The 15,631-nt window shown below is 35.1% G+C and overlaps 1 protein-coding gene across 1 annotated transcript in view; it reads right to left on the minus strand.

Annotated features, from left to right (window-relative positions):
* The window catches only part of LOC136035698 (coatomer subunit alpha-like), a 50,223-nt gene extending 45,165 nt beyond the window's left edge, over positions 1-5,058 (minus strand). Inside the window, exon 1 of the mRNA XM_065717638.1 lies at positions 4,896-5,058. Coding sequence (XP_065573710.1) covers positions 4,896-4,935 — 40 coding nt within the window. The 5' untranslated portion in view covers positions 4,936-5,058. The remainder of the gene's footprint in view (positions 1-4,895) is intronic.
* Positions 5,059-15,631: the final 10,573 nt, after the last annotated feature.

The following is a 15,631-nucleotide window of genomic DNA, read 5'->3' on the forward strand; positions in this document are numbered from 1 at the left end:
TATGGATGAGTAGGGTTAAGGCCTCATTCAAGTGCTGGTCTATATTAATCACTCATTTAGGAAAACAGTCTTCTTTTTTTCCTTCTGTCTCTTTTTTTTTTTGTTTTTTTTTGTGTTTGTGCTATTGCATTGGTGATTTCTCTTTTCATGATATATATATATATATATACATGGGTGTGAAACAGGTGTTCTCTGTTTCTGAGCTTTGTGAATAAAATACCAATTTGTATGACAACATACTTTTGTGTTCCTAGTAGCTATGGACACCAGACCACATGGGTATACTAAACCAGACCACCAGACCACATGGTAGTATGTTAATAGACACCAGACCACATGGGATTTTGCAAATTCCTTGCAATTTTTCATCTTTGCCTCCAGTCAAAATGTTAAATTTAAGATTTGATATCATTCAAAATGAATAAACGATTTGCAGTAACAAATGGTATTCTACTGTGAGCAAACCATGCATTGACATGCAAACCAACAATTCATTCATAACCTAGTTGTACACAGTTGTACACATAACCTGTATATATATATATATATATATATATATATATATATATATATATATATATATATATATATATATATATATATATATATAATATATATATATATAAAATATATATAATATAAAATGTTAAATTTAAGATTTGATATCATTCAAACTGTTTATTTCATTAACATTGTTTTCTTGAATTGTCTTGAAATTTAGCTTCTTGAATTTGGAAAAAATGAAAGTTCAAACTTCAGACCAATCTTTTTTTTTTTATGTCAGGAAATATAAGAAAAATATACTAGATAAACAATTCAAAGAATCAATAAAAAACGTTGAAAAAAGATCTTACACACCAAAGATCATAACAAAATGAGAATAAAATAAAAGTTAAAGATTTGTAATAAGAGACTTGAAAAGAGAATTTAAAAACAATCAAAGCCCACATATTTTGACTTCACAGACAAAGGCTTTATTAACAGGGTGGGGGGAGCTGAGCTTGAACCAACTTATAAAAAAAAGGGTGAGAAAAACATGAAAAAACAAAACAAACAAGAGCTATACAAGAATAACCTAAGCAATAAAAGAGAAACTCAGACCCATCAATTGGTATCAATCCTGGAAAATTTAGGATGGGGGCAATTTTACTGTTCAACATCCATAGAGGGGGATATTTTTTCCAATTCCTCTGTGAAAACACTAAGCAGGTGTCATAAGCAGTCACTTTTCAGGTGCTCAATATGCACAGGTGCCTATATTAAAGCATTTACATCACATGCAATTTAATTAGCTGTCATGCTCTTAGACTCAACTTTGTGTTGGGTAAAGTACACATGGCTTGAGATGAATGGCATCTTTCTTCTCCATTGTTTGAGAGCTGTATTGTTTTACTGCAAATAGCAATACACACTACCAACTGTTTTTTAATGCTCAAAAAGCAACTGGAATAACCATTCTTCAGCTGGAGAAATCATCTTCTACATGATGGGCATACCAGTAGGCCTAGTGATCAGTGGACAAAGTACAGAATATATATAAATGTACTTTGACTGTTTTAACAATTACTAAAACACCTAGCAATGAGGAATTAGATGCTCTGACCCACTGATATGCAACTAGATTTCAGATGTTTGAAATATTTATACTCTATCTAGCTGAAAATTTTTTTGTGCCATGACCTCTGTCTGAGGAGCAGCAGAAGGTAGATCTAGTTTTCTCTAGAGCTACTGGTCTTATTGCATGTGTGCAAGATAAAATTATAGACACACAAACTGACAAAGGTGAAACCTTTCATAAAGAAAAAGAATTTTCAAGTGCAGCCTCACTGAAGACCATATGCAAAATTGTCAGAATTCTGATTCTTCATGTATAAGACCAAAGCATGCACAGCAAGTAGCTTTTTGCTTATGTGATTTTGTAACCATGTCAACTTTGGGGAAAAAGAATCAATTGAATCTTGCTGAAGTGAAATTATCAACTAAAATGCTTTCAGACAGGATGGCAACCTTTAGAACATTTTCATGGAAACCATGTTAACTTTGGGAAAAAGAATCAACTGAATCTTGCTGAAGTGGAAGAATCAAATGAAATGCTTTCAGAAAGGATGACAGCCTTTAGAGCTTTGTCATTAAAACCATGTCAGTTTTGGGGAAAAGAATCAACTGAATCTTGCTGAAGAGAAAGAATCAAATGAAAATGCTTTCAAAAGGGAAAGCAGCCTTTAGAGTTTTGTCATGGAAACCATGTCAACTTTGGGAAAAAGAATCAACTAAATTTTGCTGAAGTGAAAGAATCAAATGAAAATGCTTTCAGAAGGAATGGCAGCCTTTGGAACTTTGTCATGGAAACCATGTCAACTGTGGATAAAAGAATCACCTGAATCTTGCTGAAGTGAAAGAATCAACTGAAAATGCTTCCAGAAGGGATGGCAGCCTTTGGAGCTTTGTCATGGAAACCATGTCAACTTTGGGTAAAAGAATTACTTGAATCTTGCTGAAGTGAAAAAATCAACTGAAAATGCTTCCAGAAGGGATGGCAGCCTTTGGAACTTTGTCATGGAAACCATGTCAACTTTGGGAAAAGAATCACCTAAATCTTGCTGAAGCAAAAAAATAAAATGAAAATGCTTCCAGAAGGGATGGTAGCCAAAGGCTTAGTGATTTTGGGCAACAAAAGGCTTAGTGATCTTATGCTGATATTTAGTGAAAAGGCTCTGGAGAAATTGTTGAATTTTGATCCTATGGTTGATAGGTATTTTTTGAAAAATGAGACCTTGTAAATTCCTAGTGTTACAAAAAAAACTGCAAATTACTTTCCAGCTTATGTTCATGGTTCATACAATTATTAGTTGTTTTTAAGAGAGGCCTGGGTAAAATTCTAGTCAATTGACTTCTTGCTATCTCTGAAAGGGTTTAGGTTAGGAAAATGAAACTTTCAGGGATAGGTCTACAGGCTAAAGTATGTCCCAGGAAGGTATTTTAAAGTACCTATCTCCACTCCTCCCTCTAGAGGGCCCTGGAATTTGCCTACAAGACAGGTCTATACCTATTGAAATTTTGACAAAACAGCATTTCACCTTAATTTTCAGTTACTAGTTGCTTTTTCTCTGCCTTTAGTTCTGAAAATACAATTCCTGTTATTTGAGTAGAATTTTGAGCCATATCAATATTTTTTTTCAAAATTTAGGAAATGCATTTGCATATCTTTAAAACCTTATAAAATGGAATTGATCAAAGATATGAAGCTGAAAACAATTTTGTTGTACTTCAATTAAGCAGGAGATCTATTTTGCCAGGTTTCACTTTTATAACACACATATTTTTAAAGGTCATCAAAGCTCAGGGCCCTCTAGAGGGAGAAGGAGTGGAGGTAGTTGCTTCAAAATACCTTCCCAGGACATACTTTAGCCTGTAGACCCATCCCTAAAAGTTTCATTTTCCTAAACTATACCCTTTTTGAGATGGGAAGAAGTCAATTACCTAGAATTTTACTGAGGCCTGTGCTATCCACTATGAGGGAATAGTCTATTGCTCTTAAAAAACTCTTAGCCAGTCATTTTAGGGGGCTCACAGAGGTTGCTTAACCCTCCTATAGCTCAGAATGAAATGAAACTACTGTCTTAATAGACCCTTAAACATGATACCCTTTACTCTTAAATTAGATATAGTTTATCTATCTCTGTCACCATCAGTCTTGTTAAAACCCAGGTAAAACTGGTGCAAACAGTATTACTTGCTTTCATATAAAGTGAATATACCACTTGATGCCTTTTTTAATGCTGTTTACAAATATAATAATTGCTTCTACCACAAATTCAGATTTAAGCACTTTTTGACCTCTTAAAAATGACCTATATATGGGGTCATTGCAAATCTGTAATAGTTTAGGAACAAATTTGGGCTATATTTATTTATATTTGCACATCAGGGGGGTGGGGGTAAAGCATAGCATGTATTAAATACATAAACTAACCATTGCTGGTTTTTTTTATGTGTTTGTGCTGGTGCAATGGTGATTTCTCTTCTCATTAAAATTCAATGCGCACAAACACAAAAAAAAAAAAAAACAGCAATGGTTAGTTTATGTATTTAATATATGCTATGCTTTACCCCCATCCCCCTGATGTGCAAATATATAGCCCAAATTTGTTTCTAAGCTGTTACAGATTTGTAATGACCCTATATATAGGTCATTTTTAAGAGGTCAAAAGTGCTGAAATCTGAATTTGTGGTAGAAGCAATTATTAAATTTGTAAAGAGCCTAAAAAAAGGCATCAAGTGGTATATTCACTTTATATGAAAGCCAGTAATACTGTTTGCACAAGTTTTACCAAAACCCATTTACCTGTAAATTCAATTGGTGGTTACAGAATTGAGAATCAAATAACATAGCCTATGCAAAATATATTATATGGGCTATATATTTGAGTAAGGTTAGGCTATGCTAAATTGAATTTCAACCAAAAACATTTAGCCTACTATTTTCAGAAAGAACATAAAACAGATGTCTAGTTGTATGTTCACATTATTTGTAGGTCCAAAATGTGGACTGCTCAATATATTAGAGATGGATGGGGTAAAGTATGTTGAAGTGCTTTTAGGACTGATTTTACAATTTTTGTCAGCAGAATTTTAGTGTTTTCTTAGGAGGAGCCATTGTGCTGTGGAGTGAAGATCATAAAATTAACAATCTCAAAATACCTCTCTTTTAGTTTTGAATGGTTCCTTCTAAAGAACCGCTACTGTTCTATGACCTTGAATTCATAGCAAATTGTAAATCAAGCAAGCCTATATTCATTTCATGTCAAAACCCATTTTAAGTTCAAATTGCCACTAGCCAACTGTTAATTTTCCTGCAACATTACAAATAGACAATATAAGAGGCTCACACAAACCTTTCACTCGAGCCGATTTCGTCTCAAATTTTGTTAGCATTATTATCAGGCTAGGCTCATAAATAAAAAATTACAAAAATATGACAGTCCATAGGCTAACTCAAGCAGATTGTTTCTTCCTTTTATTTTATATTAGATGGCATTGTTACATATTAGGCTGTGCCCACAACAAAAGGCATAAGATACAAAAGTATATGCGTAGTATCTTGAAATATTAAGATCATAGATTTATAAATTTGTAATTATATTTCTATAACCCTTAGTTCACACTGCTGCGTCAATCCCGACACGATTTTTGTCTGTCGGAAGAGACGTACGACAGAATCGGATGGAGTGTTCACACTGAAACGCAGACTTTTGCGTCGCTGCGACAAGCTCTATTCCATAGTTCCCACTGCTGCGTCAAATCGGACACGATTTTTCAAATCAGATTTTCAAACTGAAGCAATGAGAGCATTAAGCCAAATCCAGAAGAAGGCTTTTGCACTTTATCTACTGAGTAAACGAAGAAAGCAGGCAAGTTGTTGCTTTTAGGTTTATATAGGATATATAGCTAAAGTTGGATCACCAGTTTTTTGGAGAATCCTGTATGACAGGGATGACTGAAGCTGGAAAATAGAAATATTTCAGCTCTCGACAGTGGGGTCCACAAGTTTTTTGGGGTAACCATTCTCTTGACAGGCCATTATTCTAATGGTTGATGGCCTATTCTTAAAATCTGGGTGATCTCTCTATGGACTGATGACCTAGTTTGGAATGTGGGTGATCAGTCTATAGAGTGATTGCCTATTCTCTAAATCCTCTCTATAGACTGATGCCCCAGGTTGGGTTATCAGCTCACAGAGAGGTCACCTAGTCCAGGCCACCAGTTCTTAGAGAGGTCACCTTAGATTTGGACAATTGAAGGATGGGCTATCAGTCCTTGGAATTATTACCTATCAAAAAAGTGGTCATCGAGAAAGTTTTCCTTCCAAAATAAAATTATCCCAGACAGTAATTATTTAATCCTCTATGGATTTTCCCTGGGCAGACGAATCATCCAAAGAACCTGGTGCACAACTGTTGGTAGATGGATAAGTCAGTTTAACAAGCAAGAGAGAAAAAAAGTGCAGCTATGATCTTAATTCGCTAATATTACTTGCTGTATGCACTTAGTACTGTACTTGTAATTTTCATAGTTTCTTGTTAATCTTCTTCTCAGTTCTTTTTTAACTTAATTTTTGTAATTTTCTTGTTACTTTACCACTGCAATGGAATTTTACGAACCTGTTCTTTGTCTTTGTAATATGCCTTTACTGCATTTTGGATATACCTGTCAGCTTCTCTTTGATACTGTACAATAGCATCCTTATTCAGATCAGGTTGCATGTAGCTTTTTCTAAATGTTAGCAAGTCACTTGTACCTTATGCTGTCTCTGCTGTTTTTACTTGGTTGGAAAAAATCCAAAGAAAGTTCCCATTGAAAAGAGCCCAAAAGTCAGATTGAATTTGTCAAAGCTTCGAGGTTTCCCCCTTCAGTTTCTTTAAAAAAAAAAGATTCATAATTGCAGCTTTGTTCATTTCAATCTTAAGAGTGACCTACATTTGTGACAATTCATTAAATGATTGTAAAGGGATATTTTTATTTATTTCTCGAGTTGTTTTCTGCATGATTTTTTTTTAATCTTTCAATTGATATACATTCCTTACACATTAATTAGTCATATCATTTGCAAGTTTTGACCTAATTTGTAACCCGTGTTCTCAAACTTGCATATAAATTTATTGAAGCTAGGAAACATAGAACTCCTGTCTGTTTAAAGAAAATGGATGGACATAAAAAGGTTTTACTACACTAAAGTCCTAGGGCCATGGCAATAAAAACAAAACAATGAAGATCAACTTGAAAATACTTGACATTACATAAGTATAACAGTCACAAAGAAAAACCATCCACAAAATTTTACTTTTGTGCTCAGTTGCCAACCTGAGCAATGCTCTAAATTTTTAGACCTTGCAAAACACTCACCCCCCATTACATTCACCAGCCATCTCTCATGACCCACACTCTTGTCTACTCATCAACAATTCATTGGAAAGGAAGACCTCTGTACAGGCATTTCTTCCTTTGTACATATATTTAATGGGTTTAAAAGAAAGCTTCTATGGCTAGGTCTGTAGGCCAGTAAAGGACCAGGTGTTCCTTTAGCCAGGAAGTACAATAGGAAGCTAGGTGCCAGCCATTCTATGCTTTTGCATGCCCTTCCTGCTTACTGTCCCCAGATTTCTCTAGGTACCCTTTTAAAGTTGGGCCAATTCTGGCTGAGCTTAGAGAGTCACTGACCCCTGTCCCAAACCAAATAAACTGGTGATGCCAGGAATTCAACATGCGCCCCTTGGACTAAGGATTCTCAAACTAAAGTGCTAGCCACGTTAGGAAGGATCACAAATGTGACCAGAGAACAACAATTATTTGAAAAAAGTAAATATTGAAAAAAAACTCAAATCATGTTTTTCTGCCATTTTCACTGTTGTCCCATAAACAAAGTTTATTTTATTTAGACAAATTAATTTTAAGACAGGTATCAACAAAACTCCATCAGGGATTGTATTTACTTAAGACACAATCAGCAATATCAATGCTTAGTTTTGAGATATTCTAGTCTTGAAATAATAAAAAAAAGAAAAATTTTATGTTCTATCTGTTTTCCACCAGCTCATTTGAGCAAAATTATTTGTGGCAGCAATATGCCCATGGATGGTTTAGAATCTCTCTAAAATGCTTTAAACAGAAGGAATTTAAAAAAAAAAACAATTATAATGATCAGCAAGAAGAATATTAACATAGCTCCTTAGAAGAATTTAAAACTCTAGAAGAATTCAAATCACCAAGCTGAAGCAATGAGAGCGTTAAGCCAAATTCAGAAAAGGCTATTGCACTTTATCTACTGAGTAAACGAAGAAAGCAGGCAAGCTGTTGCTTTTAGGATTACGTAGGATATATAGCTAAAGCTGGGTCACCATTTTTTTTTTTAGAATCTTGTATGACAGGGATGAATGAAGCTGGAAAATAGAAATATTTGTTCTAGACAGTGGGGTCCACAAGTTTTTCTGGGTAACCACTCATTTAACAGGTCATTATTTTAGGGATTGGTGGCTCATTCTTGAAGTCTGGGTGATCTTTCTATAAAGTGTTGACCTAGTCTGGAATATGGGTGATCAGTCTATAGAGTGATGGCCTATTTTCTAAATCTGGGTAACATCTCTATGGACTGATGACCCTGTCTGGGTTATCAGTTCACAGAGAGGTCACCTAGAGCAGGCCATCAGCCCCTGGAATTATCACCTATCAAAAAAGTGGTCATCCAGAAAACCTTCTGGACCCCACTGGTTCTACAGACCTAAGAAAGTATTAACTTGATCAGTGACACCTCCCTGACCTTCTTATAGTTCAATAGAATAGGTAACAGGACTTACAGTTTTCTAGACAGAGATATTCAAAGGTTTTCCTTCCAGAATCAGATTCTCCTAGACAGTAATTATTTACTCCTCTATGGGATTTCCCTGGGCAGAAGAATCATCCAAAGAGCCTGGTGCACAACTGTTGCAAAATGGATGTGTTAGTTTAACAAGCATGAGAGAAAAAAAGTGCAGCTATGATCTCATTAATTTGCTAATATTACTTGCTGTATGTACTTAGTACTGTACTTGCAATTTTCAAAGTTTCTTTTTAATCTTCTTCTTAGTTCTTTATCTTAATTTTTGCAATTTTCTAGTTTCTTTACCACTCCAACGGTATACTATGAACCTGTTCCTGTAGGTTCTTGTTCTTTGTAATGTGCCTTTACTGCAATTGGGATATACTTGTAGGCTTCTCTTTGATACTCTACAATAGCATCTTTATTTAGATCAGGTTGCATGTAGCTTTTTCTAAATGTATGCAAGTCTCTTAAGTCTTGAAAGTAAGTTACTGCTTTACATCCCGGTATAAATCACTAAACAAAGCAGGGTACAGGCTATGCTAAATGTATGAAAGTCTCTTAAGTCTTGAAAGTAAGTTACTGCTTTACATCCCGGTATAAATCACTAAACAAAGCTGGGTACAGGCTACGCTAAATGTATGAAAGTCTCTTAAGTCTTGAAAGTAAGTTACTGCTTTACATCCCGGTATAAATCACTAAACAAAGCTGGGTACAGGCTATGCTACAAAAGGCTCATAATAACCTCATCTTCAAAAAAACAGCTAAGAAAAATAATGGATTTAAAAAAATTGTAGTTTGCCCTTTGCTATTTTGCAACAATTATAAGTGTTTCCTGTTTCACTATGCTTGTCAAGGGCTTGAAAATGTTCACTATCAAAGACCTATTCCAGCTTTCTTTTAATAGAGACCTATGTTTATATTCTTTGTTTCTTATAGGAGCAGCTATATGGAAGTGCAAAATTAGCTACACGGAGGTGGTGGGTCAGACCAGTCCTTAGAAAAAGAGAAACAGATGGTGCCTTCAGCAAATCCCAGGTCAAAAAGGGAGAGGGAGATATGGTTTTAAGTTTTGTTTGATAGCATAGTAGTGAATGGAGTGCCAGATTTAAATGAAACTTGAAACAAAGATGCCTGACACCATTAATAATATTAAACTCTGATATGAAGACCTTAAGTAAAATCAGGCAAACGCTGAGTCTTTCAGTGTGTTTGCATTACTTTTGAAAGGAGTATCAGATTTGAATGAAAGTTGGAAGAAAAATTCCTAGCAAAATGCCACTCCACTGGGTCCAGCTAGAATTTGCCACACTCGTTTAATCAGAAATAACTAAAACAATTTCTCCATGTTTATTATCATGGTAAGAAGTGTAAAGTAGGGCATAATTTTCTACCTTCACATCATATTTACTAATTAACAAACTGCTGAATTTACTTACCCTAATTGGTAACTCAAAGTTTGACTGTGTTGGTCTGAAATATGGTCACTCAGGAAGATCATGTGGTTGTACCATTTCCAGGGCTTCTTCTCCTTCACTGCTGCTGATCCACTCTTTGTCAGCATTTGAGACCGTTTCTCTCTCATATATCCATCTCTTAGAGAACGCCACATTTTTTGACATTCTTGCACTGAAACAAATGATAAAGAATGTCAACTTTAGCAAAAGAAAACCAGCCATACTGCCAGGGGTAAGCTGGCTTTTGTATCATCCATGACACTTATTATTTGAATTACTTACATCCTTGTTAAATATATTTAAATCTTACACTATAACAAACATTTTCCACTAGTTTTTGTGCTATAAGTGTTGTGTATGCAACTTTTTCCTTTCTGCTTTTCAGCAGTTTTCAAGACTTATGATGAAGCAGGAAAGTGTTTCCAGGAATCTTACAAAAACCTGCCTCATGTACAAGGCACAAAAAGAGTATTTTGGGCTAATTCTGTGTACAGGGCAGATATTAGATAGAAAACAAGGAACATGGGTAGGCCTACTTATAGGATAGAAATTAGATAAGGGAAAAATGAGATATTCTTTACATCTACTATTTAATTCCCTAAAATAGTAAGAAATAGAGCTAGGGCTCCTCTGAAGGAAACATATTAATACAAAAAAACTAGTGTCATAAAATTCCTTACTTTATGCTCCTTCCAAATATCATAGCTACTTTTCTAACAATATACCTCACCCCCTGAAGGTTCCAGGTAAGTTTTGTATTTCCCTAAGAAATATACAACTAAAAGAAAACAGTAAAATAGCAAGATTCTTATTTATGATATGCAACAAATTTTCTATTAAATAAATTATAAAATTTCCTTCATTTATTTAAATCCAATATCCAATAGCCTACATAAAAAAATAATAATATGCAATTTGATATAGGTCTAAAGGTTTTGATATGCCAAGAAACCCATTCACAAGAATAGAATTGATTTTGTAGATTTGCTACTTAAGGTTTACTATAGGGCAGAAATCAGTTAGGAGGAAAATCATGTATATTATTAGATTATCTGTTCAGTTCTCTTTTCAAATAAAATAACCACTACCATTGCAATTAAACAACATACTATAGCATACCCTAGAATATGCTACTAACATTGCTGACTTTGTCAATTTGCTAGCTAAGATTTAATATAGGGCAGAAATCAGATAGGAGGAAAAACATGTATATTATTGCTTTATCTATTCTGTTCTCTTCTAAAATATAACAACAAATACCATTACAATTGAACAACAGCACCCTCTAAATGCAGCTAAGTATAGCTCCACACTAGGCATATACAAGGATTAACTGTTCATTTTACCAAATTAAGGCAATGTAACAAAGAAAAAAAAACATACACAAAACCTATGCATTTAATCTCTGGTTAGATCTGGCAGTTAGGGCCAGGGATGGATCTAGAAAAAAATCATGGGGGGGACTGGACCAAGTGCACCAATGTGATGGATATATCTTGCAATTGGAAAACCCTATGCCTAATGAAAAATATGTTAACACAGAAAATTGATAATTTGAGTAACACTTGGAGACCAACTAATCAAAATAAATCTCTAGTGGAGTAGGTCAGGGTCCTGGTGCCAGAAGGCCATCAGCATTTGACATGGAGTATCTAAAGTTGGCAGTGGGGCCCACAACTTTCTTATGACAGCAATAGAGATCAAAGGTTGTCACTAGATTCAAGGGTTGAATTTTCTTTGACCATTAAATCTATAGCAACACCTGGATGGCAGACCCTTTACTGGTATAGCCATTAAAAGCAGGTTAGGCTAGGAGCCAAATAGAAATGGTGGCAATCAACTGATGGTTTGAGGTTTCCTGGGACATCACTCCAAGATCCAGGTAAAGTTACAAATCTACCAATATATAGTCTGAAGATTATCTGGTAAAATTATAGTTGGGTGACTTCTTGTTATCTCAGAAATCAGTTAGGTTAGGAAAATGAAACTTTTGGGGATGAATCTACAGACTAAAGTATGTCCCAGAAAGGTGTTTTGAAGTACCATGCTCTACTCCTTGTCCCTCTAGAGAATTCACTTTACCAACCTAATCACTTTCTAAGATAGCAAAAGTTATGTGAGATAAGCAAAAGTTTCTAAGATAGCAAAAGTTGTGAAGCTGAAAACACTTTCGTTGTACTTCATTCAAGCAGAAGATCTATTTTATAAGATTTCACTTTTATAACATACATATTTTCAAAGGTCAGGGCCCTCTAGAGGGAGAAGGAGTAGAGGTAGGTACTTTAAAATACCTTCTCCAGATATACATTAGCCTGTAGACCCATCCCTGAAAGTTTCATTTTCCTTACCTAACCCCTTTCTGAGATAGCAAGAAGTCACTCAACTGGAATCTTACCAGTGTTTTGTACAAGAAAAGTAAAAGATGACTCACTTAGGGTTCCCCAATGATAATAGCCTACCGAGTATCTCTAGCTACCTATAATAGTAAGACTTGTTAAGGAAATAATTGTATCAATAACTAAGTGTTGATTATTGACTTACATGAATAAAGATAATGACTATACAAGAATTTAAATAAAAGGTTGTAAAATATATGACAGATTTTATTGGTCTAAATACTCAAGACCTATAAACACAACTGCTTTCTAATCTCAATTCTTTGTGTTTCTGATTCTTAGCAGCAGCTTGGCAATGGAAAATCTCAGTTCTATTGGCCTACTAGATATGGTCTGGAGACATTAAAATTTTATTTTCTCTACAGTTAGATTTAGATATAAGGGGATATACATTATGTTACAAATCTAGTGAAATTGAATATACCATCCGTAACTAAAGATAGCTATTTTTTTATGTGCCTGTTCTTCAAAGTGGACCAACGCTGGAGAAAGCTGTTTAAGTTATTACCATCGGGGAGGTCTTTCTCATTTATTAATAACATGAGGAATCTAGTCAAGAATGAACCATGAAAGTTCTCAGCAAATTTTTGATAAACTTGAGCTTGTTAAATGTTCTTTCGGCAGCAGTTACTACAACAGGGGGTGTTACAGCCAATTTGCAAAGGCGATTGGCTTGCTTAAGCTGGTGTTACCGGAAATTTTCTCCACCTAAGACTTCTTTGAAGCAAGTAGCGCCGTGGCAAAACCAAAAGAGTACTTCCACCTCTACTTGAAAAGCGGTAGAATGTGGATGTCTTGATTTGAAAATAAACGCAGGTAATTACTCAAAATCTGCAACAGAAACCGTTTTTTTAAAGCAGGGTAAAGTTGGGATCAAAATTGTTGTAAAAAGTAAAGTGGAGTTGGATAAAAATTGACAAAGCAATCTGTGATATTATCTCCCGCTTTTGAGCAGGATTCTAAAAATGTTGTCTAACTACTACTTTCATGGTTTCAGCCCTTGTAGTTCACCGAGTCCGTGATAGTTTCAGAGAATAAGGCTTTTTCAATCAAAGAAAATGGCAAAATGGTTTTGTAGAAAATGAGAAGAATATATATGTTTTGTAAAGGATCTTGAAAAACTAAAATATGCAAAAAGATGAAAGTCACTACCTTCGGTAACATTACTAAGGTTGTGGGCCTTTCAGAAAATATAGGGCACTAGACGATTATGAAGCTCAGATATTCCTTGCTGGGTTCCTTTAAATTGACGAGACATCGCACTTGCATAATCATAAGACTGGAAAGCTAATTTTTAAGAGAAATTCCTCTCATTGACAGTGTTCGTATTATACATTTTGCCATGCCCTGTCCGGTTTTGTCATTAACCTCTCTAACATCTAATAATATCTTTTTAGGTGTCTCTTCCTAGCTGGTATTCCGGATTACGTCCAAAAGCTTATTAGAATGTGAAGCATTGGGTATCGTATCACAGAATAAAATTCTGAATCCAAAACTTCGTCGATGGTCTTCTCGCCGACTTTTGCTGAAAGAATGTCAGTGAACTCGTTCTGAAGGTAAAGTTACATGGTCTCTATGGAGTATTAAGAGCTGCCACATATCTCTGTGGAAGTTGAATAGTTTGAACAAATTTGCTGCCTTGTTCTTCAGGTATCCCAAGGGCTATGCCCTGTCTCACTAGGGTCCCTGAAGGGGCAAAAAAATGTTCGCAATTTTCCTGTTTGTCTCTTCACGTTTTGATTGCTGCAAAACCTTAGTTAGAGTGTTTAAGATATCCCCATGACTACGGTTATTGACGAACACTCAACAGAGGAGAGAGAGAGAGAGAGAGAGAGAGAGAGAGAGAGAGAGAGAGAGAGAGAGAGAGAGAGAGAGAGAGAGAGAGAGAGAGAGAGAGAGAGAGAGAGAGAGAGAGAGAGAGAGAGAGAGAGAGAGAATGACAATCAATCAATTCAATATAGGCAATCACATATAGAAGTTCACAGGCAATATATTTATAAGGGATACAATATAAGCAACAACCACAAGGAGAAGAAAAAAAAACATAGAGAACATTCCTGAGGCCTGGGAACAAAGTGCAGAGAGGAAAACCACACACCACTAACAAAACACAGGGGCCATCAACTCCTCAGAGGAAAAAAATTAATCTATTTGATTCTTTATTATCCTCTGTACTTTTCTATCATGTCCTTGTCCACTTTGTGGAAGGGAGATGCAATTGACAAGCCAGTTTCTAGCCTTGGTCTGACAAGACTCTTGTATAGCTTGGTGATTTTTCGTTGAGATCTAGTCGTGAATGTCCGTTTAATTGTCCCTAAAGCGCGGTTCGGGTTTTAATTGTCCCTGTTCTTTTTGACCAGTTATTTGGTTTTGCATGGTGTAAATATGCTTTTGATTTTTATTGCCAAATTGTAAAATTTTACATTTACTTGAATTAAATTCAAGTAGCCATTGTCTAGCCCAGTCATCCAGCTTGTTGAGATCGGCTTGGATTGAGCCAGCCTCCGCCCAAGATGATGCTGCCCTGATTAGCTTAGAATCATCTGCATATAGTGTGAGAAGGTTTTGGAGTATTTCAGGAGCATCATTAATATAGATGTTGAAAAGTGATGGCCCAAGCACGGTTCCTTGGTCACATATTCTAGGTCACAATGTTTTCTTTCACTTGGAGGCAATTCCTTGATTATTTTGGAAACCGTATAATTCTTGCAATGATTTTTTCTTCTAAAAAAAGGTAATGTGATTATTTTAAAAAAATATATTGTTTAATTTCGTTTTACGTCTGCTCAAGCTTTCCTGAGAAATAAAACTCAATACCATTCCCAAAAGATTGTCACCAATTAATCATTAAAAGGAGCTATTTAATTTCCTTTCAATTCTGAAATTAATTAGGAAATAAATTCTTGGAAATTAAGAAAAAGTGCTTGATACCTGAACATGCCTTCTTCTTCTTTCTCTATAACTAGCCGGTCACTGGAACATTGTAGGGAGACCTTCGGATGTCTGAAAACCATCTGAGGTTCTCGGAATTAGTGTTTTATTTCCCCAAACCCATAAGGCTGTGCATTAACTTGTGGTGGTTTGGTGTTACATAACATGCTTCACCGGAAATTTCCAAATAAAATGACGGTTAGTTCATTATTCAAACCTGATTACAAATATAATAATCGCTACCGTCACAATATTTTTTTTAGATTTGTTTTTTCTTCAGCAGCAATTTTTGAGCCTTCAAGTTTCTTCCCAATGCCTTTGAATTTTTCCTCAAATTCTTTCTGAACTTTTTTTTTCATAAATTAAACACTATATCCTATTAAAAGTTAAGTCCCCCCATAGTAAAAGCTATTCCTTTTCTTAGAGCTGAGGCCCAGAATCAACAACCCTCCCTGCTCAAAGGAACAAAACAAAATAATCATAATATTTTACCA

Source organism: Artemia franciscana, chromosome 14 (assembly GCF_032884065.1).
Source record: "Artemia franciscana chromosome 14, ASM3288406v1, whole genome shotgun sequence".
NCBI classification, from domain to species: domain Eukaryota; kingdom Metazoa; phylum Arthropoda; class Branchiopoda; order Anostraca; family Artemiidae; genus Artemia; species Artemia franciscana.